The sequence below is a fragment of the Nelusetta ayraudi genome, unplaced genomic scaffold (genome assembly GCF_046127955.1).
Source record: "Nelusetta ayraudi isolate G7.1 ecotype Tasmania unplaced genomic scaffold, CSIRO-AGI_Nayr_v1 ptg000042l, whole genome shotgun sequence".
Lineage (NCBI taxonomy): Eukaryota > Metazoa > Chordata > Actinopteri > Tetraodontiformes > Monacanthidae > Nelusetta > Nelusetta ayraudi.
The window spans coordinates 18,425,001-18,449,421 of record NW_027466092.1 but is presented as its reverse complement, the minus strand read 5'-3'; the positions used below and the strand labels follow the sequence as shown (position 1 = coordinate 18,449,421).

The following is a 24,421-nucleotide window of genomic DNA, read 5'->3' as shown; positions in this document are numbered from 1 at the left end:
TGAGGAAATACATCAATGTGACATGTCTCGATGTGTCCGACATGTCATGACTACCATCACTGTCCTGAAAGGAGCTGTGGCAAACTGAAGTTGACCCTCCTCCTCGTACGCTGTGGCTGACCTGCTACCAAACCCCAAGCAACCAAAATATTTCGAATGGGGAGAAAAATCCATCTTGCAAACAATATGGAATGGTCCGTTTCACACTGAATCACATCTCAGCCTGGCAGATGGCTGGTACAGATTCTAAGATAAGATTCTTAAGGACATTGTCAAATGAGTGCAAGAGCACAGTCAACTATCAAGCTTTTCATTCACTGTTGAGGGGTTGAGTGTGGCCCTAAAGAGGAGGCGTGTCTTCCCACAGGACCTGACTAGGATGGCATGCAACCATTTAAAAAAAAAAAAAAAAAAAAAAAAAAAATTTAAATGTGGCAATCAAACCAAAACATGTTTTTCCCTGAAACCATCAAGAATGGTGATACTTCTACACTGATATTGTTATATTCACAATGCATTGCGAGGATCTACTTCTTCCTATTCGAATGATCCAGCAGGTGGCGATGTAACACAGTGAATTACCCATCTCAGGTAAAGATTGGGTTATTGATATTAAACGGAGGTAATTCAGCTGCGCCATCGTCCTTGGAACCGGACGAGTTACGACGCTTCAAATGTCACTTTTTTTCTACTTGAGCATTTAAATGGGATCATAGATAGACCTAACAACTCTGCTGTGAATGGATGTGTTTAGCTAGCAGCTAACAAGTAGCATCACCAAGTTAGACGGAGTGAAGCAGAAGTGTTGTTGTACGCAAAACAAAAGCACAGCTCATCAAGCTCAGACTGCCGATCAGACTTTTATCCCTTCCGAACATAAAATGTCTCGATGTTACTATTCCATGTTTCCATATTTACTTTTTAAGTTCATAAAAAAAGACACGGCTACACTGAATATTGCACAATAAAGGAGAGATGCACCCAGCTCTACAGCGATTGCTCTATGCTGACTTTGTATTTTATTTAGAAGGCGCATACCGGATGTGAGCTTTACTCCTAACTGAGTCTTTGACTCTCTCTCCCCCTGCCCTGCTTGGAGGCGCCTCGGCGAGACTTTCTCCCCACCGATCTGCGTCCAGTCACTGCGGTTCTGTGGCACACCGAGGCCCAGAGCTGTCAATCCAGAGCCAAACGACGAGCCGAGGACCGGACCTCCACCGTAAAGAACGCTGTTGGTGGTTTTGTTTCTTGGGGGACTTTGGAACCCGCGCCCGCAGTGGTAGCAGCCTAGGAGGCCCCGACTCCCCCTAGTTCTGACCCAGAAAGCAGCACTGACGGCAGGACTGCGTGTCAACCAGAAGGCCGGCTGGTCGCTGGACACACCGGGGCGCTGAGGGCCCCGCGCAGAGGTCTGTCAGCGTGGTGCTGCACGGACCGACTCGTGTTCCGCTCGTCCACCTGGATTAATTATCCGCGATGATTTCCCCCCATAAATAATCATTAAACTGCGACCTTCCGTAAACCCGGGAATCAGCTGCTAGCTAGCTTCGGGCTAGCACCCATAGCTAGCTTCTCTCCAAGGCAGCGGATAGCAGAACGAAGACGGAGGACGCAGTTTCCCGGTACTGTGTCGTATTTCTGCGGCCTCACCGGAGACATGGCTGCCTTAATCAAGGAGATCGTTAGCAGGAATAAAAGGCGATACCAGGAGGACGGCTTCGATCTGGACCTGACTTGTATCCTTTTACCTGGCCGCCCGGTGGGCTCCATGCTTTGGGTTGGTTAGCATGTAGAGCAGGAGGTAGCCTGATCGCTTTCACACCTCCTGTAAAAGCTATTGAAATACTGGTGATTTAATACCGCGTGTTTTTTGTGAAAATTGCCGTATGAGCTGGTAAATGGTTTGACACAGTCGCAGCTCCGTGTCAAATCGACATAAGATAGTTTTACTTTTACAGCTATCGGAACCTCCAGGAGCCGTTTTCGGGTGTCAGTTTGAGGCTGATGGAGGAGGACAGCTTCCCGAAGCTCCGCTGGCCCGTCTCGGCATGATAGTGGTATTCAAACTGTCCCAGTCACTCGTGGGGGGAAAAAAGCTTTGAACGCAACGATCTGTCCGAATTTGTCAGCTTTGTGATTCGTCACTTGTGTGAACTGAGTTCTCATTGCGTCTTCTCACCGGACTAATAGCATGCTAGCTGATGTTAGCAAGGGTGCAATCCATCTTTTGATTGGTTGGACTTTTATGCGAATTTATGTTATTTTTGTTGCTCATTATCCCGTCTTTTTTTTTAACGGCTTTGAATGCGCGAATGTCATTCAGGCCTTGCCGAGGGCTTTCTCGCTAAGCCAACGGTGGTTGCATCTGCACTTGGGACTGACTGACACACCTGAGGAAAAACTCACACTTGGACTTGATGTGTGTAATCCGCCAGAGAGACGTATTACAATCGTTGTAATTGATAGTTATCTTCTAGTAATGTCTAGGTTTCTGGACCTTGGTGTCAAACATTGTGCAATCAAAAGTAACGGTGGAATCATTTTCTTTAGAGCGTGCGAAGATTTTTATTTTTATTTATTTATTTTTTTTAAGATGACTGTCGATAGAACTAAAGTGACATTTATTTATTTATTTATTTTCCTTTACGTTGCTTAGCTATCATAACTTGCGATAGCCACTTTGCATTTCACCTCTAACAAAAGATGCTGTTGGGTGCTGTGACATCCTGTTGGGAAGGCAGCCTGACTTCATGACCTCAGTGGCGGGTTCTCCGCTCGCCACAAGAGGTCGTCTGAACGCAGTGGTCGCTCCTCTCTGCAACGTCAGAGATGATCTCGCGTCTGATTGGCTGATGAGTCTCGGGTTGAGCGTAAAACATGTCCGACAATTTCGTTCAGTCATCGTCCGTCCGGTCGTGTTTGACAATAACGTCAGGTTGGCTCCCCAGTCGAGCGAGCAGCTCCGAATGTTCAGCGGGCGCGATGGTTGCACAGGTCAGATGCTTTTCTGAGGTAAAGGCTCCATTGTGATGCAGGATGGAGGCTGCGTTGAAGCAGTCGGACCAGGCCTGGGCAAACTTTTTGACTGGTGGCTCACAATGGGTGCGAGAATTTGACAGAGAGGCTGGAGCAGGAGCAGATACATGGAGTGTTTTGGTGACTCAACTCATAACAGAGAACAAAATATAATGGGATATGCTGAAGACATGTGCTTTAATATCTATTTAAAATGAACAAAATCAGGGTTCTAAAAAAGTATTGTCTTTCAAGCCCAGCGGTATTTAGCCCTTTATTGAAACGAGACCCTCGAAACAGTGAAAAAATACATGAAATACAGCTGTTTTAAGACTTACTTACTATTAATATCATTTCACTTCAAGTTCGGCGGGCCGGATCAATGAGCTTAACAGGCCTCACATGGCCCACGGGCCGTAGTTTGCCCATGCCTGAGTTAGACTTTTAGCAGAGAGTCCTTGCTTATTTCTTAAAAACAGAGAGGAAATTCTGGAGAATGCAGAATGAAAGATTCTGGCCTCAGAAGAACAGGGATGTTGACTGCTGAATGTCGGTGTGCGTTTTGTTCCCGCTGGACGGTGGAACTCTGGGTGTTGAGGGGCACTGCCATCAGGGGAAAGAACCTCCCCCTGACGATGCACAGTCAGAGGAACCTGACAAGCCTGACTTGGCAAAGCAGAGCTCGCAGCCTTTGAGACCATCTTGGAGGGAAAACGTGAAAGCACTGTTTTATTAGCTGCCAAGTGATTGTGATGCAATATCTCCCTGTTGACATGGAGGTCGTCCGTCCGTCCGTCCGTCCATTTTCAATCCAGGCTTCTCCCTGCACTCAGGGTCGCGGAGGTCTGCTGGAGCCTCTCCCAGCTGTCATAGAGTGAAGGCAGGGTTGGAGTAGAATAGAGAACCTTTATTAATCCCACTTTTGGGGAAATGTGCATAATTACAGCAATAGAAAGTAGTGCAGAGAGAAGGAAAAATTATGAAAACAAGATATTGTTATGAACAGTTTGATACTTTACAGTCATCTACATGATGCTTGATATAAATAAGTGTTTTATTGCACGTTTAGTGGTTAACAAGGTCATTTATTGAGTGCAGTTGTACAGCCTGATGGCTGCAGGCAGGAATGACCTGCGGTAGCGCTCCTTCTTGCACTGAGGGTGCAGCAGTCTGGAGCTGAAGGAGCTGCTCAGGCTCTCCACAGTGTGGTGCAGGGGGTGGGAGGTGTTGTCCATGATGGGCGTCAGCTGGGCCAACATCCCTCTGGTCCTCCACCTCCTGGATGGAGTCCAGTGGTCAGTCCAGGACAGAGCTGGCTCTCCTGGACAAGTGGCCACTTTAGCATCGCAGGGCCACATAGAGACAAACAAGCATTCACACTCACACACACACACACACATGCGGTCAATGTAGAGTTGTCAGTTCACCTCACATGCATGGTTTTGGACTGTGGGAGGCAGCTGGAGAACCCATGCAGAACGTGTCAACTCCACACAGACAGGAATCAAACCCACAACCTTCTTGCTGTGAGGCGGCAGTGCTGACCACTGCTCTGCTGTGTCCCCATGGAGACGGTATTATGATGGGATGTGCAGTTCAGTGTGGGTGCTGCTGGACAATGCGATTGTCCTAACCTCAGCCGATGCATCAGTGAAGGTTTTTTGAGATTGGGACAGTTGGAGCGAAGTCACGCCGAGCCACACATTCTCCACATCTGAGCTTAAATGGCCTGAAGCACCTGAATGCCAAGAGCACCTGAGAAGCTCAACACCTTTCAGCTACATTCACTCCAGGCAATCTGCACCAACCCAGCTGCTAACGTGGGGGAGGGGCTTAACAAAAGTTCTATATAGTGCACACGCGGTTATTGATCCTGAGCTTGGCGAGCAGACATTTACCCAAACATCATTGCGATGGGTTTCCCTGCCGAGCGTCTGGAGGGAGTCTACAGGAACAACATCGACGACGTCGTGCGGTAAGACGCCTCGTTTCCTTCTTCAGTTTGTGGGCTTGGACTGGTGCTGGTGGTGCTGGTGGTGCTGGTGCTGGTGGTGCTGGTGGTCGTCTGCAGAGACGCCGCTGCAGCAACGTCTGCTTGGACTTGAACCGCTTTCCGCTTCTTTCAGGTTTCTGGACTCCAAACACAAGAATCACTATAAGATCTACAACCTGTAAGTACCACCACAGCACTTCCTGTTCTGTTGAAATATACTATATTTTATAATATACATTACATTTGAAAAATCATGTAACCGGTTATATGGTTTGTTATGTTTATTATATTATACTGCACCATTACTATTAGAATAGAATGGAATAAAACTCCTATTGTAATTGCACATTGGGGAAATTTGCATAATTACAGCAGCAGAAGTGCAAAGAGCATGAAAAAAATTAAAAGAAAAGAATAATAATACTGTTACTATTAGTATTATTATATACTAAATGGTATAGTGTCATACTTTGCATTCCATCGGTTGCAACTTTTATATTATATTATATTGTATTGTATAGTATTGCATGACACTGCAAACATCTTTGTCTCTTCTTGCCAATTTTTTAACTTTACAACTTTATTTAAAGTGCCACTTTTGAAACATTTTTTTTTTTTTACACTTTCTTTATTCCTCTTATGTGCAATCACTTTGGGTTCTGCCACACCAACACACACCAACATTTCACTGCCGTGTCATGTGACAAATAAAAAGTCTTTGAATCTTGATGATGATGATGATGATGATGATGTAACCCCGCCTGTTGCAACCACAGATGTGCTGAGCGACACTACGACACGGCCAAGTTCAACTGCAGAGGTGAGTGTTGCCCCTCAGCCGACCCCTGCTGCCCCCCCCACCACCACCACCACCACCTCACAGCCCTCCTGTCCTCTGTCCTCCCCCCGCAGTGGCTCAGTACCCGTTTGAGGACCACAACCCCCCCCAGCTGGAGCTCATCAAGCCGTTCTGCGAGGACCTGGACAAGTGGCTGAGCGAGGACGAGCTGCACGTGGCCGCCATCCACTGCAAGGCGGGGAAGGGCCGCACCGGCGTCATGATCTGCGCCTACCTGTTGCACCGCGGCAAATTCCAGGAGGCGCAGGAGGCGCTGGACTTCTACGGAGAGGTCCGCACCCGGGACAAGAAGGTGGGACGGCTGACAGCACTGTGACACCTGGGGAGGCTGCTGCTGCTGCTGCTGCCGCCTCGTAGGGAGGGTCGATTGTTTCAGCGCCGCTGGCTTTTGCTGGTTGCAGTTTTTATCATATTGTTGTTATTGGTATGACCATGAAGCAGCAGCAGCAGCCAAATGTTTGAATCCTATGACAAGAAATCCAGCTTCTTCTTTCATTGCTTAAACTGCGTCTCTCTCTCTCTCTCTCTCTCTCTCTCTCTCCCTCTCTCCCTCTCTCTCTCTCTCTCTGTGCACAGGGCGTCACCATCCCCTCGCAGCGGCGCTACGTCATCTACTACAGCTTCCTGCTGAGGAACCAGCTGCTCTACAAGCCCGTCGCTCTGCTCTTTCACAAGATGCTGTTTGAAACCATCCCCATGTTCACTGGAGGGACCTGCAGTGAGTTCCCACCGTCCGTCTTCAGACCGCACGCACGCTCCGCCGGCCCTGTCTGAACCTGTCTGTCTGTCTCTGTGTGTGTGTCTGTCTGTCTGTCTGTCTGTCAGACCCCCAGTTCGTCGTGTACCAGTTGAAGGTGAAGATTCACACCTCCAACCCGTCCCACACCAGGCGGGAGGACAAAGTGATGCTGTTCGAGTTCCCGCAGCCGCTGCCCGTCTGCGGCGACATCAAGGTGGAGTTTTTCCACAAGCAGAACAAGGTGTTGAAGAAGGTGAGGACGCCCCCCCCCCCCCGCAGAAACCTCCGGGCCAGGGCCAGTCTCACTCCATCCCTGTTTCCAGGAAAAGATGTTCCACTTCTGGATCAACACCTTCTTCATCCCCGGGCCGGAGGAGAACCTGGGCAAACTGGAGAACGGCAGCGCGGGCGCCTTGCGGGAAGCGCAGCAGAACTTGGCGTCGGTGATGGTGGGCGACTCCAGTGAGCGGGACTTCCTGATCCTCACGCTGACCAAGACCGACCTGGACAAGGCCAACAAGGACAAGGCCAACAGGAACTTCTCGCCAAACTTCAAGGTATTGAAAGCGGAGTGTAGAGGCCAAGTCATTGTAAAGTAGAGTGTTGTCATAGAGTAGTGTGAACTCTTTAGTTTTTAACGTTTTATCAAACAGCAGATGTGCTCGTCTTGATCTTATCACATGGTATCACAACTGAACCAGCAGGTTCTGGCCGTGTGAGCGCTGCATGCTCATTGGCTGGTTCTCGGGGGCCGGTGGAAGGGATGTGAATCTTTGGGCATCTCCACATTCAATTCGATTACGATTCTCAAGTCAAATGATTTTGATTCAAAAATTGATAAAGCGTAAAGAGAATTAATAATTGTTGGCTAAAGTGTCGCATCTAAACACAATACACTTTGTATCAGGAGAATTTTAAATTTGAAGCTACATCAACTGATTGTGTCTGAACTTTTGACAACATGTAGCATCCATGCATGCTCAGGCTGCACAAGAAAAGTTGCTCCATCATTACAGTTGCACTGAATAAAAGCTGAGGCTAGCTGACCTTTCCTCCCAGATCCTCAGTCAAGGAGTAAACTTGCAGCACCACACCAGGCCAGGCTTAGGTACTACATCGTTTTCAGTCTTTTTTAAATGTTTTTTCTTAAATACGGCTTCGTGTAAATGCGTTTTTTTCAGAGTGCGGTTTCGAAAATATGCTGTTTCAAAAAAAATCCAAAAAGATGCGTAGTTGAATTGTTGTCACTTTTCTCGTTATCGCAATAGATGCCAGAAATGACCGTGCTAAAATGTTAAGTCCATATCGCCCATCCCTATGAGCGGCACACCACCCTGTATAACACCAGCGAGCAGCTCCAGCTACGATTTTGCATTGACTCACAGGCCAAATATAATGCAGCTCTGGGCCAAATCTGGCCCGTGGGCCAGAGTTTTGACACCTGTGTCCAAGCCAGTGCGTGACAGCGTTGTCTTTGCGTGTCCGTCCGCAGATCAAGCTGTTCTTCACCAAGACGGTGGAGGAGGGCGCCAACTGTGACGCGAGCAGCACGTCGACCTCGGTGACGCCCGACGTCAGTGACAATGAACCGGATCACTACCGCTACTCAGACACCACGGACTCAGACCCTGAGAATGAAGCTGTCTGAGGAGGCCTGGCGTCAGTCTGACACACACGCACACGCACACACGCACACACGCACACGCACACACACACACACACACACACACACACACACACACACACACACACACACTATGTATGTGTACACACTTGATGGACCCCGAACCTAGACTAGCGTGCGGCTAGCTAAGGGGCGGGGGGGAGGGGCTCTGCCTGAAGGACCACAGCCGACCTGTAAGAGGCTGAGCTCAGAGCGTGGCCCCACCCCCACCCCAGCACCCCACCCTCCCAAACACACTGCTGGACAATGACTGGTTGCGGTGGCAGGGCGCAGCCTGTGGGCGGGGCCAGACGGATGGACAACACAAGGAAAAACAGAAACTGGTGAATGGACAAAAGTTGAGAGGAACACTTGAAGACGAATCGACGGACGGCAATGTTTGTCCCCATGTTGTCTCTTTTGGGTTTGGACTCTTCTCTCTGTGTGCCGGCGCTGCCACCGACCCCCCCCCCCCCCACGCCCCGCCCCCACGCCCCTCCCCCACTCGTGTCGACCAGCCAAAGTCTGCCGATGTTTATATTATCGTTGAGTTTTAGCTAAATTAAACCTGTACGTATTTATTGCTTTTTTTTTTTTTTTATGTCTGTTTGTGTTCCTTGCATTAAAAACTTTTTTCCGTCAGAAACCCCCCCCCCCCCCCCAAAAAAAAAAGAAAAATCCCACCAATCAGCACCAATCAGCGCCAGTCACCCCAGTCATCAGGCTCAATCAGGTCCAGTTCAGTTCAGTTGGTCCAATCTGCTTCAGTCACCGTCTGAATCGGGCCGTTCTGCCTGAGCCGATTCAGGTTCAGTTGGTCCCGGTCCGGTTCAAATGGCTCTGACTCAGTTTGTTCCTGTTGATGGAGTTCAGCCACATCTGTTTGGGCGTCGTCTCCTCTGATGCGGCTCAAACTGAGACAAACTCCTGAATTGGAACAAACTCCTGGTGCGTGTGTTTCAGTCCTGACGCTGTGAAGTTACCAAAAAGTTTTCTTTTTCTGATTTTTTTCCAATCCTCCAGTCGCGTTTGCACAAATATTGGACCAGTCTCACTGGCGCTCACCAGATGTGGCCCGGCGCTAACCTGGTTCCGGCACAAAGCTGCACACAGAGAGAAGTGACCTTCTGTGGTTGAAATGTGACGGGTTTAAATGTGGTTTAAATCTGCTACCGACCTGCCAATCATCTGTCGTATAACGAAGAAAAAAACAACGAAAAAAACAAAAAACCGCTTAGTTCAAATCTACTGTGAATAGATTCTATGATATTTTCTCTCTGTCTGCGATGGACAAAACAATTCTGTCTCACTTTTACTTATACAGAAAGCTATAAAAAGGCAAACATATTAAGCTATAAAACAAACGACTTGCAGTTTAACCAGCCCGATCAGCTGTCGGCTACCTGTCAACTAGCGCACAGCAGGAATCCGGAGCCGTGAGTCACCGGCTCAGTGATTCACTGATTCACCGGTGTCTTGTCGGAGGATTCCGAGTCGCGGTGGAACTCGAGGGATCTTGAGGTTGGGGATCAGGTTCTGGAGACTTGAGCGGGCTGAAGGGTTCGGTCCCGACTGTCCGTCCCGGAGACGCCCGGTCTGGCCGGCCGGGGGGTGGGGGGGCGCCTCTGTTCATATCACTCACTCATGAAGACGTTTAGGAGCCATTGTCTTGCCATGTTCGAATCCCTGCAGCTCCGCCCGCGGTGGTTGTTGCTTTGAGTGGGACGGCCGATGTTGCCGGCCAGTCATCACAGATGATAATCATGTTTGGCTGTCGGGAAGTTCTCGTCCTGGCTTCTGATTTGATGATCCGCATGCTCGCGTGTGTCTCTTATTATTTTACATGTTGCTGACTGGCTTCAACAGGAGGCCGGTCACATGGTGCATCCTGTTGTGTCAGAATTGACACCTGTTCAGCTTTGATTGTGAACTGCTGGGACAGACGACACCCGATGTTTCCACCCCAAACTTCTGAAATATTCCAACCTGAAATTCCCTGGAGATGACGGAGCGCTGCTCAACACTGCAGCAGCCTGGACGTCCTGAATGTGGTGACTTTGTTCTCCTTGGCTTGAGACGACACTTTTTGAGCTTGTTTCGGAGAAACCGATTGAACTTTTTTCTTCCTCCCAGTTTCTCCAAATGGTTCTCATTAGAGTTGGTTGGAGGTGGACGCTCACAGTTCTTTTGGCAGAGACAAAGGAGCAGATAATCAAAATTGTTTGGTTCCTGAAGAATTAAAGCTGGATGATCATTTCAATTTTTTTTCCTCAAAAGATGACAAAATTGTTCACACGTTAGTTTCAACGTCGTTTTAAAAAGCTGATGACCGTTGGACTGATCGTCCCCAACCGCATACTGACACTTTGGAACGGCTGTCGTCGGGCCCAGCGCTGGGTCGGAGGTGCTAAAGCTAAACAAGCCTCGGCCGATGCAGAATCCAGCGTCTGTCAGTGGTGCTAACGCTGTTGATCTGCGATTCTGAGCAGCTCCTTCCTGATTGTCGCAGCTAATTGCGTTACTGCCAGCATTCTGCGACAGCAGCAGCAGCAGTAGCAGCAGCAACATCCTGTGTGCAGCCCCCCCACCCCCACCCTCCTGGTGCTCCAAGGGCCCACTTGACTTCCTGTATTCAGTCCGAGTGGATGGAACTTCCTTTGTCTGGACTTCTCCGTCTCACGCAGTTTGACAGTGTTTAAAAAAAAAAAAAAAAAAAAAAAAAGGCCTCATGGGGAAACTTGTGCCTGTGATGAACTCGCTGAGGTTCAGATTTCCTGGTTGTTCCTCTGAATGGGTGCTGGTTTCTGAAGCCCGTCTGCGTCCTGGACCCCATTGGTGCTCCGGCTCATCTTCCCTTTTTCGCTTTCCTCTGTGGGCGGGGTTTGATCATTAGACACCGGCCATGTGCGAGTCGCCGCGACAAGAAAAGCTGAATGTTGAATCTGAGTCTGGAGACGTTTGGTGCCGTGTCTGCGTCCTGTGGGAACCTGAATTTGGGATCTGATTGGACGGTCAGCAGGACCACCGCTCTGCGTTTGTTTGAGTCGACGCTCTTTGTTTTGCGTGTCATTAGCCAACACCTCACAGCAAAGCTAATCTCTCTGTCCCCACGTTCATCCGTGTGTCAGTCTCGGAGATGAACCTGGCCGACGTCCGTTTCTCCCTTTACCTCCAGGTGCTCGTGTCTGTTCGGGACGCCACGCTGGTGTCGTACCAACGGAAAAAAACACACATTTCATGTTTCAGTCGCTTGTATCATCTCCGCCCCTCTTGGCGAGGAAAATCGGGGTCTCCGCTCTTCACGTTGCATGGTTGTAGGCCAGTCAACAGAACTCGGGGCCAGTTCCGACACGGATTGACATTTCATGTTCCAGTGACCCCTCCACCCCTTCCGTTTTATAATAAAAAGAAAAACACACGCTAAGGTGAATAAACTTATTTATAAACATGTCTTTGTTTGTCGTCTGTGAATGTCCGCACGCACAATCACATGCTGGGTGTCTCTGCTGTGTGATGGAGAACGTCTGCAACGGATTCCTTTTCCGACATGATGTCATTGATGCTGCAACTGGAAAACCTGTCATGTTAAAGTGTAACAAATTTTGTAACCATCAGAATGACCAGAAACAAGTGTGCGAACAAGTGTGCGAAATACCCGTCAATATTCCTCCTGGTTGTTACTCAACACCAAACTACATTTCCTTAACATGCAGGAGAGCTATGATAACCTTACAATATATATGTATACATACATATATATTGTAATTTATACATACAATTTATAAATTGCAGCTTTATGGAGCTGGTCATGTTGGCTGTCCTCCTGCTGTTGGTGTGCTAGCGGTGGCTCGCCACAACACACGTGTGTCATTGGTTCTGCGTGTATCTTCCGTACAATGGAGACATTCTAGCGTTGACCTGATGGCAGGAGGTGTCAGCTGATCACCAGCCGTTGAATCCCATGGGGAGCATGAACCTCCTGATGGCCATGTCTTGCAAAAGTCTTCATGCCCCTTGAACCTTTTCCACACTCACGTCATGTTTCAACAACATAGAAATAGCTTTTATTGGAATTTAATGTGAATGACCCACACTAAGTGTCACACAATTGTGATGTAGAAAGAAAATTAAACATGATTTAAAGATTTTTTTACCAAACAAAAAAACTGAAGTGAGCCAAAGTACTGAACATTCTGAGTGCAACCAATTGGCTTCAGACCTTGCCTAATGGCTGCTGAATGATGGAATGTTGACCTAATGACTGGAGTCCACCTGTGTGTAATCTAATCGCAGTGCCAATGCAGCTGCTCTGCGACGTCCTCACAGGTTTGTCAAGAGAAAACCTTTGCAAGCCTCCGTACGAATCCCTCATATCAGTGACTGGACAGAATAATGATCTCCCTCCACAATGAGCGGAAGGGAAATGATGGCGTGTGTGCGCAGTGACTGGAGGAGGAGGAGGAGGAGGCAAGGAAAATTTGGGTCACACTCGGAGCGAGCTGTGTGGGATCAAACCAGAACTAATTCAGTCGTCTCTGTTTACATAAAAAGATCAAAGTGTGAAGCAGCAGAAGGCAGAGGCGAGTCACTCTGACTGCTACTATGTAGCGCCTATGCTAACACACAGCCAGACAGGAGAGAGTAACATGAGCAAACTATAACACGTTCACTAAAACCTTGATCTATTTATTGACCCTCAGAAAACCTAAGACTAAACCCCACCCTTTAATCTGGCCTAATAACTCAGGCTTGAATGAGCTCTGAAAATCCAGCTCTGGTCGCGGAGAACAAATTCCGCATCCTTCGGGATGTGACAATCACTGGGACCTTTTTTATTTTTTTGTTAAGGGCAGCGCATTACTCACACATTCTTTAAATAGGAAACCTATTACAACACGGTGGTGCAGTGGTTCGCACTGTTGCCTCACAGCAAGAAGGTTGTGGGCTGATGTTGATTCCGGGCCTGAGGAGTTTGCATGTTCTCCCTGTGTCTGCGTGGGTTCTCTGCGGGTTCTCTGCGGGTTCTCCTGCCTCCTCCCACACTCCAACAAACATGTCCAAACTGAGTGCAGAAAAAAAAGCGGGTCTTGGGAATAAATGGATGAAACCTTTTATTGATCATAATCAGAAAGCTGTACATTCAATCACATGACTAATGTAATGACTCCAATTGGTCACGGCCTTCACGTTCTCTTCATGGCGTCCCTCTCGCCGCGGTCACAGCGACGCCTTCAGCACTCCGAGCACGCTTAGTGCAGACTCCACGCAGCCGTCGAAGTTAGAGTGGCTGAAGGCGTCGCCGCTGCAGACGAGCAGTGGGCCATCCAGGACGGTCATGTGACCTGGACAGTCCGCCACTGAGGTCTGAACCTGCAGGGGGGCGCCAGAGGGTAAATCAAACGCTCCCTCGGTCGAGAAACAATGAGGGCAGACCTCGGGCTCACCTGGGAGTACCTCCACTTCTGACACTTGATGCTGGTTGGCTGAGGGAGGTCAGGAAGTAGTTTGTAGAGTTCCTCTAAGATGATTGGCTGGACCTCCTCCTTGTCTCGCTCCAGATGCTTCAGGCCGAACGGGACGCTGGTGTGGACAACGAGGGACGGGCCGAGACCGGCAATGTCTGGGATGGACATCGGGGGGAGAGTCACTGACTGACTGACTGACTGACTGACTGAGAGGCAGTTGAGCAGACAGACGTACACACCTGCGTTGCGTTTGTGGGCGTCTGCTGCAATGTAGCGAATGCAGTGGTTGTCAGCGACGTATCGAGCTGCCCAGGGGAAACTGAACATGACGTCAGGATGGAAGAAGAGGGCGACGGCAAAACGAGACGAGTACACGACGCCTTCTAGACGCTCCCTCTGCTGGACGGACAGCACTGGCAGGCAGGCAGGCAGGCAGGCAGGCAGACAGACAGACAGACAGACGTGGTTAATGTCCTCTGATCCCCATCATACCCGACCAGGTGGTCAAAATTTTAACTTGGTCAGTGGATCTAAGCCAACAGCCTACTGAGTTTCTGATGCTCCCTGCTGCATCTACAATCATATTTAAAACTGGACCGCAGTCATCAATGCGCAGAAGCAACACGGACGTCGATAGGACGGCAACCGTCTCCCTGTGCTTGTGTGAAAACTCTGTAACTCCAGGGTTAGATGCACCGCACATGACCAGCTCCAAGGTAAAACACTGAAATTTCAACATCAAGTCTCTCAGCCAGGGTCATAAAGCGAGCACACACACACACACACACACACACACACACACACACACACACACACACACACACAATATCTAATAATAACCTGGGTGTGTATGTGTCTGCAGAGGAAATGGGCGCTGTCCTCTGTCAGCCAATCGGATTTGTGGAGAATGACATCATCGTGCTCCAGACACACACAGACCAGTTCAAAGTGTGTTAATAGTCAGCCAATCAGAGAAAAGACATCGCAACAGGAAGTGTGCTCTGCGTGCGTGTGTGTGTGTGTGTGTGTGTGTGTGTGTGTGTGTGTGCGTGCGTGCGTGTGTGAGAGAGAGAAAGAGTGAGAGTGAGGGAGAGAGTAGCAGACGCGCTTCGGCACTGACGACGTCAAGGCGGCTGCTGACCCCGTGTGGTCAAACGCTGACATTACACACACTGGCCCTCAAATGTTCGTGGAGAGAAACCGAGCCTGTTTTTTTATGACAACAATCATCAGACCAAATAAAGAGTGTTATTGAGAAGATATTTATAGATATAGCTGGTAGTTCTGTCATTTAAATAACAAGCCCCTATAAATTCATGTTCAGAAGAAGCAGCAGGAGCGAGGGAAGGGCCTTAGTGAAGTGTCAGCCTCATTAGCTCTCACTGTTATTTCATAGACTGATACCAATGACTATTGTGGCGTAATAAATGAGAGCAACTGAGTGTGTCGGTTCTGTGTATACAGTACATGTATGCACATGTACTGTATACACAGAACTGACACACTCATTTCTTTTGAAGAAGTCTCACATTGTGTAACATCACCCTCCAACTGCAGAATCTGGGGGACGGGCATGGTCAGAATCACAGCGTCAAAGGTCTCGCTGCCCCCAGCCTTCTTCTGAACCTCCCAGGATGCACCGCGGCGATACAGGCCGGTCACATGACGCCCGAAGAACAACTCAGCGCCTGAGAAAAGAGACAGAACTCGTTGTTTTAACACACGCACGCATCCACAATGTCTCCAGAGTCGGACTTGCGGATGAGCGAAGTGGGCCTGTACCTGACTCTGAGAGGTAGTGTTTGACCAGACTGCACATGCCCAGTGGCGTCACGTAATTCTGGCTGTCGTCACTGTGTCTCAGCCCTTCGATCCGAGCGCTGAGCGGCTGAAGGAGGCCCGCAGACAGCAGCTCCGAGTACCAGCTCACACACACACACACACACACACTTGTTAAACTAGGCATTGGCAAACTACGGCCCGGGGGCCATATGCAGCTCGTTAAGCTTTTTAATCTGGCCTGCCGAACTTCAAGAAATTGTATTAATGGTAAGTAAGTTAGAAAATAGCTGTATTTCCTCCATTTTTACAGTGCATTTCTAGAAAAGACCTAAATACCGCCTGGCTTCAAAGACACCCATTTTGTTGTAACTTTGTTTTTGTTCATTTTCAATCGATATTAAAGCACATGTTTTCTACATTTCCAATTATATAATTTTTCTCCTGTGAGGTGGGTCACCAAATCACTCCATCCATCTGCTCCTGCTCCGGCCCACTCTGTCAAATTCTAGAACCCAATGTGGCCCACGAGTCAAAAGATTTGACCATCCCTGTGTTAAACTGTCTTTACTAGCTTTACTTCCCCCCCCCCCTTCCCCAATCAGTTACTGACTATTGATTCGTGATGTTAGAGAGCAATTTCACGTGTCCGGAGTGTTTTGGGGGTTTCATACCTGTGATGTGACTTTGCGTATGCAGGTGTGGCTGAAATGTACTGAGCTCCGAGATCCGCCGTGTGAGACGAGGGGTCAGGAGGACGGGATGTGGACATCCTCCCGCCTAAAATAAAGATAAATAAAGAAATAAATAGATAAAGACAAAGGAAGAGACATACAAAGAGAGCGCCCCCAGCAACTGCCTCCGTTAGAGCAAATATCAGGTTCGACCACGAGCTTAAAGCAATGTAATGAGAACACTATAGGTGGCGATGAAGCTCTCAAAGTCACTTTGTCCTCTGACTTCTGAACAGGTGAAAGTGTAGTAAAAGTTCAGCACTAATTTTATCCAAGGTGAAATCATTTTTATGTTGCAGCAAAACTGCAAATTTTGTGAAGCAAAGGTGGACCTTCAGAATAACTTCCCACCCGAATGGAAAAGAACCTTGTCTTGGTACATGGACTGGGGTCAGTTCGCGTCTTTCAGTGATTCTGTGTGGCAACGAAATACACCAAGCTCAAATTGGTTATTTTGTGAATGGACGTCTGAATGTGCCGCTGACCTGAACCCCTGGCTTTGTCCCACACCACGATGTGAACTTTACTCTGCAGCTCCCTTTGGAGCAGACATGCACACAAGCTTCCGGTCAGACCCGCTCCGACGATCAGGACCCGGGACATGTTGAGGACGACACCGGACCCGGGTTAATACCGTGAAACCACTCTGCAACAAACACTTATAAAACAGCTGGGCGTTGATGGACAAAAAAAACTATACCGGAGACCATCACTGCACAAGACATCCGGATGAGATTGCCAAAATAAATGCATAACGTCGAGAAGCTTGAAATAAAACAGGATTAGGATTCGAGACGTTTGCCGGTGCTGCCGACTTTTAATTAATTAATTAATTAATTAATTAATTAATTAATCTTCTATACCCGCTTATTCCTATTCAGGGTCACGGGGGTCCTATGGAGCCTATCCCAGCTGTCTTAGGGCGAAGGCAGGGTGACACCCTGGACAAGTCGCCAGTTCATCGCAGGGCCGACTTTTAATTGTTATTCGTATAATAGACTATATGATGGAAATACATTGGTTTGTTATCACGACAGATATTATAAATGTATTATTATATAAACAAATTAAAAGCTATGGTTCAAATGTCTGCTAAGATTTACTGTGTGCCCTCTTCTTTCACACTCACACCTAGGTCAGCGCGTCAACAGACATTATTCACAATTACAAATTTCCTTTAAACGTGATGATGCATTTAAAAGTTTTATTGTAAAGTTTTTCAAATCAAAGTAAAACATTCTGCTCAATTTCCTTGTTGTCGTATCAAAGTTTAGTTTTTCAATCCAGACGGCTGGTGTTGGTGCTTCCGGTTTCGTCACATCGCGTCCCCTCCTCCCCGTTCACGTGATCAGAGTTGCTGGAACTTGGAAGTCAAAGATCGTTAGGAGCAGCTGTGTGAAGGTGGGAGGTGAGTCTGTCCGCTTTCATTCAATATTAAGTGTTCTCCTTTCCAACGAATGAGAGCGTGTTTTATCAATGGTGCTAAAACTTTAAGGCTGCGGAACATAGAGAACTTTGAAATGGGTCGAAGAATGTCTGAAGAACGTACACAGAACAGGGAGTCAGTCTGTCAGTCACAGCAACAGGTGAAAACAATCAAAGGCGGCACAGAGAGAAGCAGGTCATGGTCGTCTGTGAGGGCAATGAACGCACTGTTTCCAGCGAAGCTCCGTGGACATCGTGATCATTGCAGTCTCATTGTGTGTGTGTGTGTGTGTGTGTGTGTGTGTGTGTGTGTGTGTGTGTGTGTGTGTGTGTGTGTGTTTTTTTACAGATGATGAGGTGTCTCATATTGTGCATATTTATGTCCGGTGTTGTCCACTCTGGACACACTGGACAGCGACATCCCCATAAACAACTGAGGCTGGACCCTGAAGTACACATGAACATTGTGAGTACACACACACACGCACACACAGAGGGGATAAGCTAGCCACACACAACCTTCAACACATAATGCACATGAACGCACCAAAGACAAGCTTGTGCTTGTTTTTTCTTCTTTTACTGTGATATTATTGGGTTGGTTCCCTGTGAATTAGTCTCAGTCAAAGTAGGGACTATCATCAGTCATATTTAGGCCTTATGCAAGGGAAAGTCATATGACTGAGAGTGATCATCTTGTTCCTCATTTCAGGCCACAGCGCTGCCTCAAAGATGTGCTGTAACGTGTGTGGGTTCTTCTTAATGTTCAGCCGTACGGAAAAGAAAATGTTTTAGAAGCAACAGTGTGAGAGCATTTCCTTGAATTGAGGGCACATTTTGGACCGGCTCTGCTTTTCCTCACAACTTTCTCATGACATTTTTAATGTGGAAGGGGTAAGTTGGGGGCAATTGGACCACATTCTTGCGATCTTGAAGACGTTTCGCCAATGATAGATGATAATGATATGATACTGAACTCCTTTTGTTGAAAAATGATCACCTTTGAAAATAGAAGGTACCACCACCCTTTAGCACAAATTCATCACCTTTTAGTAAAGCGTGTGCTTGCGTGTGTGCGCAGTCGGAGATCATCAGGCACTGGGGATACCCTGCCGAGGAACACGCGGTGGTGACGGAGGACGGATACATCCTGACGGTGAACAGGATCCCGTGGGGCCGCAAACACACCCCAGGTCTCATTTACTCACACACGTGCAAAGGTGGTGGTCATTAGACAGGAGGTGAAGAGCTCTGCTGTCGCGTGCGCGCGCGCGTGCGTGCGTGCTTGTGTGTGTGTGTCACGTCACGCAGGCCCGAGACCCGCTGTGCTGCTTCAACACGGCCTCCTGGCGGCAGGAAGTAACTGGATTACCAACCCGCCTAACTCCAGCCTGGGCTACGTGCTCGCCGACGAAGGTTACGACGTGTGGATCGGAAACAGCAGAGGGAACACCTGGTCCCGGAAACACGTGACTCTTGACCCCGCCCAGGAAGAGTTCTGGAAGTTCAGGTACCTGCGGCACGTCGGCTGCCTCGCGTCCCTCGCTGTCTGCTGCGCCGGCCTCACTCTGGCGCACTGTCTGCACCATGCAGCTATGACGAGCTGGCCCAGAAGGACCTCCCTGCCGTCGTCAACCGAATTCTAAAGGAGACGAAACAGGAACAGATCTTCTACGTGGGACATTCGCAGGGCACCACTATAGGTATATCTCACACACACACACACACACACACACACACACACACACGCACTGTCAGATAGGCAGTGTGAGTTTGGAAGTGTCCGTAATTCTTTGTCACCCTCTTGCTTCCCAGCATTCATAGCGTTCTCCACGCTTCCGGAGCTAGCTAGTAAGATCAAGTTGTTCCTGGGTTTGGCTCCTGTAGCCACCGTAGCGTTTGCCTCTAGTCCCATGGCCAAACTGTCCATCGTGCCCGACGCCTGGATCTGGGTAAGTCACGTGCTAACCGTGTGTTAGTGCTATATTAATACTCCTAAAAGGTCAGAAGGTCAATGTGTGGATAATGTCTGGGTTGAAGCTCGATGATGGGACTGACGCTGTTTGTTCCCATCTGCAGGACGTCTTTGGGAAGCGGGACTTCCTGCCTCAGAGTTACATAATTGAGTGGTTTGCAGAAAACGTGTGTGGAAAGAAGCTCCTCAGCGAGTTGTGCGGAAACCTGTTCTTCGTTCTCTGCGGCTTTAACGAGAAAAACCTCAACATGGTCCGTTGCACTCTTGCGAATGCATGCTAAAGGAAGTGTTCGCGTGACCTCCTGTGAAGGGTCAGGCGACTGCTAGTGTGTCGTGGTCAGCGGTAAAGTGGCTGATTTTTGTTTCAGACCCGGACCCCTGTCTACACAACACACTGTCCCGCCGGTACGTCGGTACAGAACATACTGCACTGGTCCCAGGTAAGTCATCACTTGTCATCAATCATGGTACCAGGCTTTGGTACCAGACCTTGGTACCAGGCTTTGTGTGTGATGTTGGATGTCGTTTTTATCCTTGATGTTGCTGATGTCATGCTTACAGGCTGTCCATGGAGGGAAACTGATGGCATTCGACTTTGGCCCTGCAGGAAATATGAAACACTACAACCAGGTGAGAACAACCTCACCTGAGCTGATACCAGCACGAGGCCCTCAGAGACCCTGACCCTCTCTGCCTGTCCCGTCCTCAGACCACAGCACCTGAGTATCATGTCAAGGACATGAAGGTTCCCACTGCTCTGTTTTCGGGAGGACACGACACACTGGCGGACCCCAAAGACGTGGCTGTCCTCCTGACTCAGGTGAGTTATGTTCCTCCAGGAAGTAGAAGTTGGGTTGCAAAAATGAACCTTCTCGCTCTCTCTCTCTCTCTCTCTCTCTCTCTCTCTCTCTCTCTCTCTCTCTCTCGGTCCACCTGTGTGTCTGCAGGTGTCTAACCTGGTCTTCCATCAGCACATTGAACACTGGGAGCATGTGGACTTTATCTGGGGTCTGGATGCCCCAGATGTGATGTTCCCCAACATCCTGAAGCTGCTGAAAGAGCACAGCTAAAGAGCGCTGGGCTACACCCTGTAGGCGTGTCTGTATGACCAATGTAACAAGTACTGTAAACAGGTTTTGTGGAGAAGTCAGTTATCAAGGTATTAATGAGGATTTTATTCTGGAAACAAACTTCCTCTGTATTTTACGGTGAATTTCCTGTATTTCTTTTATGTTTTTAAAGTTCTGTCTGAGCCACTGGGAGTCCTTCTGCTCGTCTAAGGACTCCATCTGTCACTTGAACATTCCATAACTTGATTATATGTTTCCCTTTTTTGTTAAAGTGGAGTGCTGAGCATCCCTACAGGGATTTAGAGGAACTGCTAAATCTGAATTTCTGTTAATGTTGGTTAGCCTAGTGACAAATGTCGTGAGCTGGTTTAGTATTTGTACAAACACCTGCCAGTGAACCATGTGTTGCTTCAGAGACTGTGATCTAATTTCATGATTTAAAGACATCAGAAACGGCTGTGGTTTGAATCATAATAATTTTAATAGGAATTTTAACATTTATTAAACTTTCATTCATTTTAACCTCACAACTTGGTGTTTTCTGTTTTACAGTGTTCATTGTTCAGCGGTCTTATTTTACGTCATCTTACATTTTTTTCTTTACCTGTTCAAGCTGTCCACATGGACATCAGTCATTTTGTTAGCCTTGGTTCATATTTTTTTTAAATAGGAAATAGTGCTAACACTATCAGATTACGTCAGTGAGTGAGTCTATGTGATGAGTCATCGTGCAAGTTGCTACTGGTTGATGAATGCGAGCAACGAAAATGAATGCTGCAAAATCCGCACTGAAAATTCCCATTCACCACCCCATTCTTACACCTCTTCTCTTGTTTAAATATGTCGGCTGATCAAATCCGTTGCTGTCTAAATGTCCAATCTTCAGTGACCCGCTCCGTGAAGTGCCTCCATCCGTGGATGTTGTATAAAATGAGAATAAAGCAAACTAAATTTGTCCAGTTTTCCATCCGTCCGTGCACCTCTTACTGTGCCTTCCGAAGCATGTTGACTATCTTGTTGAACTTCAGTCTGGTTGCGATGTCAAATGGAGTCTCTCCATCCTGAGGGGAGAAGAGCAGGAGGTGAGAACCTGCCGGAGGCGTTCAGGCTCTGCTGGGAACGGGTACGTACATTGTTGCGAATGTTGATATCGGAGTTCTTCTCCAGCAGCAGAGGCACCAGACTCTGACTCTTTCTCTGGCAGACGTAGTGAAGTGCGGTATTCCCCTTCTGACCTCACAACACATGAGCAGCGTCAGCACGAAGCTCGTCCGGCGAATTAGAACCAAGAACGTGCTCTCGATGAAGACAAACTCACGTAGTCGACTGCGTCCACGTTCACGCTGCTGCTCAACACGGCCGTCATCAGTGTCACGTTCTGCCGCCGCTTCTGTAACTGCAACACAGACAATGTGTTCATTTTTTGTTCTCAAAAGTTATTTTTGCTTTGAATTCATTGTTGACTAATGAGAGGGAAGGACGTTGCGCTAATTTAGCATTCAGTTGTGGACTGCCTCTTCCCTTTATGCCCTCAGCTAACAAGCACAAACTGGAGACATTAGTGAGATCTGCAAGTTAGCAGTTAGCCAGTGTCTCCCTAGTCCAGGCATGGGCAAACTGCAGCCCAGGGGATCATATTTGGCCAGTCAAATTTTTTAATCCAGCCTGCCAATCTTGAAGAAATTACATTAAAAGTGAGTAAGTCATAAAAAAAGTTATATTTCATTCATTTTTCAATCTTTTAAGAGTCATTTCAATGAAGAGCTAAATACCATGGGGCTTTTGTTCATTTTAAATTGACAAAGCACACGTTTTCTACATATCCCATGATATATTTCATTCTCCTATGAGGTGGGTCACCAAACCACTCCATCCATCTGCTCCTGTTCCTCTGTCACATTTTAGAACTCATTGTGGCCCACAAGTCAAAAGGTTTGCCCACCCCTGCCCCAGTTTGTTTTACCATGAGGAAGTAGCCAAGCAGCAGGATGGGCATCAGGATGGTGACCATCAGGTAGTCTAGCAGTGAGAAGGTCCTCTTGGAGACGTAGTGAAGACATGTCCTCTGTTTCTGAGACACACACACACACACACACATAAGACACACAATTACACTCTGATCACACCTTGAACAACCTGCCGCATCAGTAGCTCGCAGCACCACCTGATTGGTGAGGTGGACGTCCGCGCCGTTCTTCAGCAGGTATTCCACCACCTTCACTTTACCACGGCGACAGGCTGCGATGAGGGGCGTGTCCCCGCTAGACTTCTCCTGCACATTCAGCTGAGATGCGTCTGTCATCAGCAGTTGATACAGTTGATGGACATTTCCATCGTACGCCAGCTGACACGCTGGCTGAGGGGGTGGTGGGAGAGAGGAGGAGCAATGGAAGAAAAAATGAATTGAATTAGAGAAATATGCCACATAGACAAGCCAAAGGGTTAAAAGTTAAGTTTGGTGTTGGGAGAAAAAAAGAAAATCATCTGAATGTTGACGAGTTCTGATAAAACCAGACGGAGCAGTTTAAGTTCAAACAGACAGCAGCAGCTCCAGTTGTTCACATCTGGATGTGATCGCTCTCCATGTGTCTCCAACGAGATCCAGCAGAGATAGCGACCACACCCAGTACAGTAACAACCACAGCCTTTAACAGCCAAAACAGGGTCACGGTGACCAGCTACTAGATCAGGCACAGGCAAACCAGGGGCCAAAACTATATCAGTAAATCTTTTTAATGTTTTAGTTTCCCTGCGTTCTCACGTTTTCTGCCACAGGGATGTTGATGATATCCTGAAGAATAAGATAGAAGAATAGCACTAACTGTTAGTACTAGAAAAAAGGCTGTATATCATGTGTTTAATTTTCAGTGTTTAAAGAGTCACTTTAACAAAGGGGACTTCAAAGAGATATTTTGTTGTAACGCTTTTGTTCATTTTCCATTGACATTAAAGCAAATGTTTCCTACATCCCATGATATATTGTTTTCCTACGAGGTGGGTCACCAAAACACTCCATGTATCTGCTCCTGCACTGTCAAATTTTAGAACCCATTGTGGCCCACCAGTCAAAAGGTTTGCCCATCCCTGCACTACATCAACAGCTGGACCCACTTTATCAGACCGATAACAGAAAATAATGTTGCTCCCTCACCCAGAAGCAGAACTAATCAGACCGCAGCCGATGCTGCTGGCTTTTAATGTGTCGTGACGTGATGGGGCAGTCACTCTTGTTCCTTACTATACATACAAGTGAAGGTGTCCAACCAGTAAGAATGATCAATCAGTTTAGTAAAAGTGTGAAGTGCCGAGGCGATGTTTTCTCCCGCCCAGGCGGGATGGACAGCGCGAGCCGCCGCTCTCACGCTGGATGGAATTTGGGAGCAGTTTCGTGTCAGTCTGCTGTCTATACCACTGGCAGTCGAGGTGGCGCAGCAACGACGCCCCGGGCAGTGAGACTTTGACAGAGTGACGCTTAACTACTGGACATTTCTATCTCTCTCACGGTGTGTGTGTGTGTGTGTGTGTGTGTGTGTGTGTGTGTGTGTGTGTGTGTGTTAGAGAGAGAGACGGAGCGAGAGGGAGGGAGCGGAAGAGTGGCGTTGCTGGCTGGCAGGTGGCTTCATTTGGCGGCATACCGGACACGACACCATCAACAAGTCTATCGAAGACTGTCACGAGTGGATAAGAAATAACTTATATTGCCC

At 48.0% G+C, this 24,421-nt stretch overlaps 4 protein-coding genes across 5 annotated transcripts in view; 2 read left to right on the top strand and 2 right to left on the bottom strand.

The window, feature by feature from the left end:
• The first annotated feature begins 1,071 nt into the window (after positions 1–1,071).
• Positions 1,072–11,719, top strand: ptenb (phosphatase and tensin homolog B). Its single transcript, XM_076035173.1, has 9 exons — positions 1,072–1,736; positions 4,906–4,990; positions 5,142–5,186; positions 5,785–5,828; positions 5,921–6,159; positions 6,444–6,585; positions 6,693–6,859; positions 6,930–7,163; positions 8,099–11,719. The coding sequence occupies exons 1-9, from the start codon at positions 1,658–1,660 to the stop codon at positions 8,252–8,254; spliced, it is 1,191 nt and encodes a 396-aa protein (XP_075891288.1). The 5' UTR covers positions 1,072–1,657; the 3' UTR covers positions 8,255–11,719.
• A 1,644-nt stretch (positions 11,720–13,363) lies between these two features.
• rnls (renalase, FAD-dependent amine oxidase) lies at positions 13,364–16,917 on the bottom strand. 2 transcript variants are annotated; one of them, XM_076035170.1, is made up of 7 exons: positions 16,733–16,910; positions 16,188–16,293; positions 15,517–15,659; positions 15,264–15,422; positions 13,974–14,147; positions 13,714–13,889; positions 13,364–13,639 (listed from the first exon to the last, which is right to left on the bottom strand). In XM_076035170.1, exons 1-7 carry the CDS (start codon positions 16,848–16,850, stop codon positions 13,487–13,489), a joined length of 1,029 nt encoding a protein of 342 aa, XP_075891285.1. In that variant the 5' UTR covers positions 16,851–16,910; the 3' UTR covers positions 13,364–13,486. The 2 variants fall into 2 exon arrangements, with proteins under 2 accessions (XP_075891285.1, XP_075891287.1); XM_076035172.1 differs by lacking the exon at positions 13,974–14,147 and having other exon boundaries at positions 16,733–16,917.
• A 599-nt stretch (positions 16,918–17,516) lies between these two features.
• Positions 17,517–21,247, top strand: lipf (lipase, gastric). Its single transcript, XM_076035168.1, has 11 exons — positions 17,517–17,655; positions 18,022–18,138; positions 18,754–18,865; positions 18,984–19,182; positions 19,266–19,375; positions 19,488–19,624; positions 19,752–19,898; positions 20,016–20,087; positions 20,209–20,277; positions 20,357–20,467; positions 20,595–21,247. The coding sequence occupies exons 2-11, from the start codon at positions 18,022–18,024 to the stop codon at positions 20,715–20,717; spliced, it is 1,197 nt and encodes a 398-aa protein (XP_075891283.1). The 5' UTR covers positions 17,517–17,655; the 3' UTR covers positions 20,718–21,247.
• The window catches only part of ankrd22 (ankyrin repeat domain 22), a 3,428-nt gene continuing 183 nt past the window's right edge, over positions 21,177–24,421 (bottom strand). The window contains exons 2-6 of the mRNA XM_076035169.1: positions 22,882–23,073; positions 22,681–22,788; positions 22,036–22,113; positions 21,849–21,947; positions 21,177–21,778 (exon numbers count right to left, since the gene is read on the bottom strand). Coding sequence (XP_075891284.1) covers positions 21,701–21,778; positions 21,849–21,947; positions 22,036–22,113; positions 22,681–22,788; positions 22,882–23,073 — 555 coding nt within the window. The 3' untranslated portion in view covers positions 21,177–21,700. The remainder of the gene's footprint in view (positions 21,779–21,848; positions 21,948–22,035; positions 22,114–22,680; positions 22,789–22,881; positions 23,074–24,421) is intronic.

Excerpts from the sequence above, each read along its gene's own strand:
- ptenb (XM_076035173.1), top strand. The coding sequence starts at position 1,658 with ATGGCTGCCTTAATCAAGGAGATCGTTAGCAGGAATAAAAGGCGATAC. Across the intron at positions 5,187-5,784 it reads CACTATAAGATCTACAACCT|ATGTGCTGAGCGACACTACG; the intron begins GTAAGTACCACC and ends TTGCAACCACAG. Across the intron at positions 6,586-6,692 it reads GTTCACTGGAGGGACCTGCA|ACCCCCAGTTCGTCGTGTAC; the intron begins GTGAGTTCCCAC and ends TCTGTCTGTCAG.
- rnls (XM_076035170.1), bottom strand. The coding sequence starts at position 16,850 with ATGTCCCGGGTCCTGATCGTCGGAGCGGGTCTGACCGGAAGCTTGTGT. Across the intron at positions 15,423-15,516 it reads ACACTACCTCTCAGAGTCAG|GCGCTGAGTTGTTCTTCGGG; the intron begins GTACAGGCCCAC and ends CTCTTTTCTCAG. Across the intron at positions 13,640-13,713 it reads AGAAGTGGAGGTACTCCCAG|GTTCAGACCTCAGTGGCGGA; the intron begins GTGAGCCCGAGG and ends GCCCCCCTGCAG.
- lipf (XM_076035168.1), top strand. The coding sequence starts at position 18,022 with ATGATGAGGTGTCTCATATTGTGCATATTTATGTCCGGTGTTGTCCAC. Across the intron at positions 18,866-18,983 it reads GGGCCGCAAACACACCCCAG|GCCCGAGACCCGCTGTGCTG; the intron begins GTCTCATTTACT and ends CACGTCACGCAG. Across the intron at positions 20,088-20,208 it reads ACATACTGCACTGGTCCCAG|GCTGTCCATGGAGGGAAACT; the intron begins GTAAGTCATCAC and ends TCATGCTTACAG.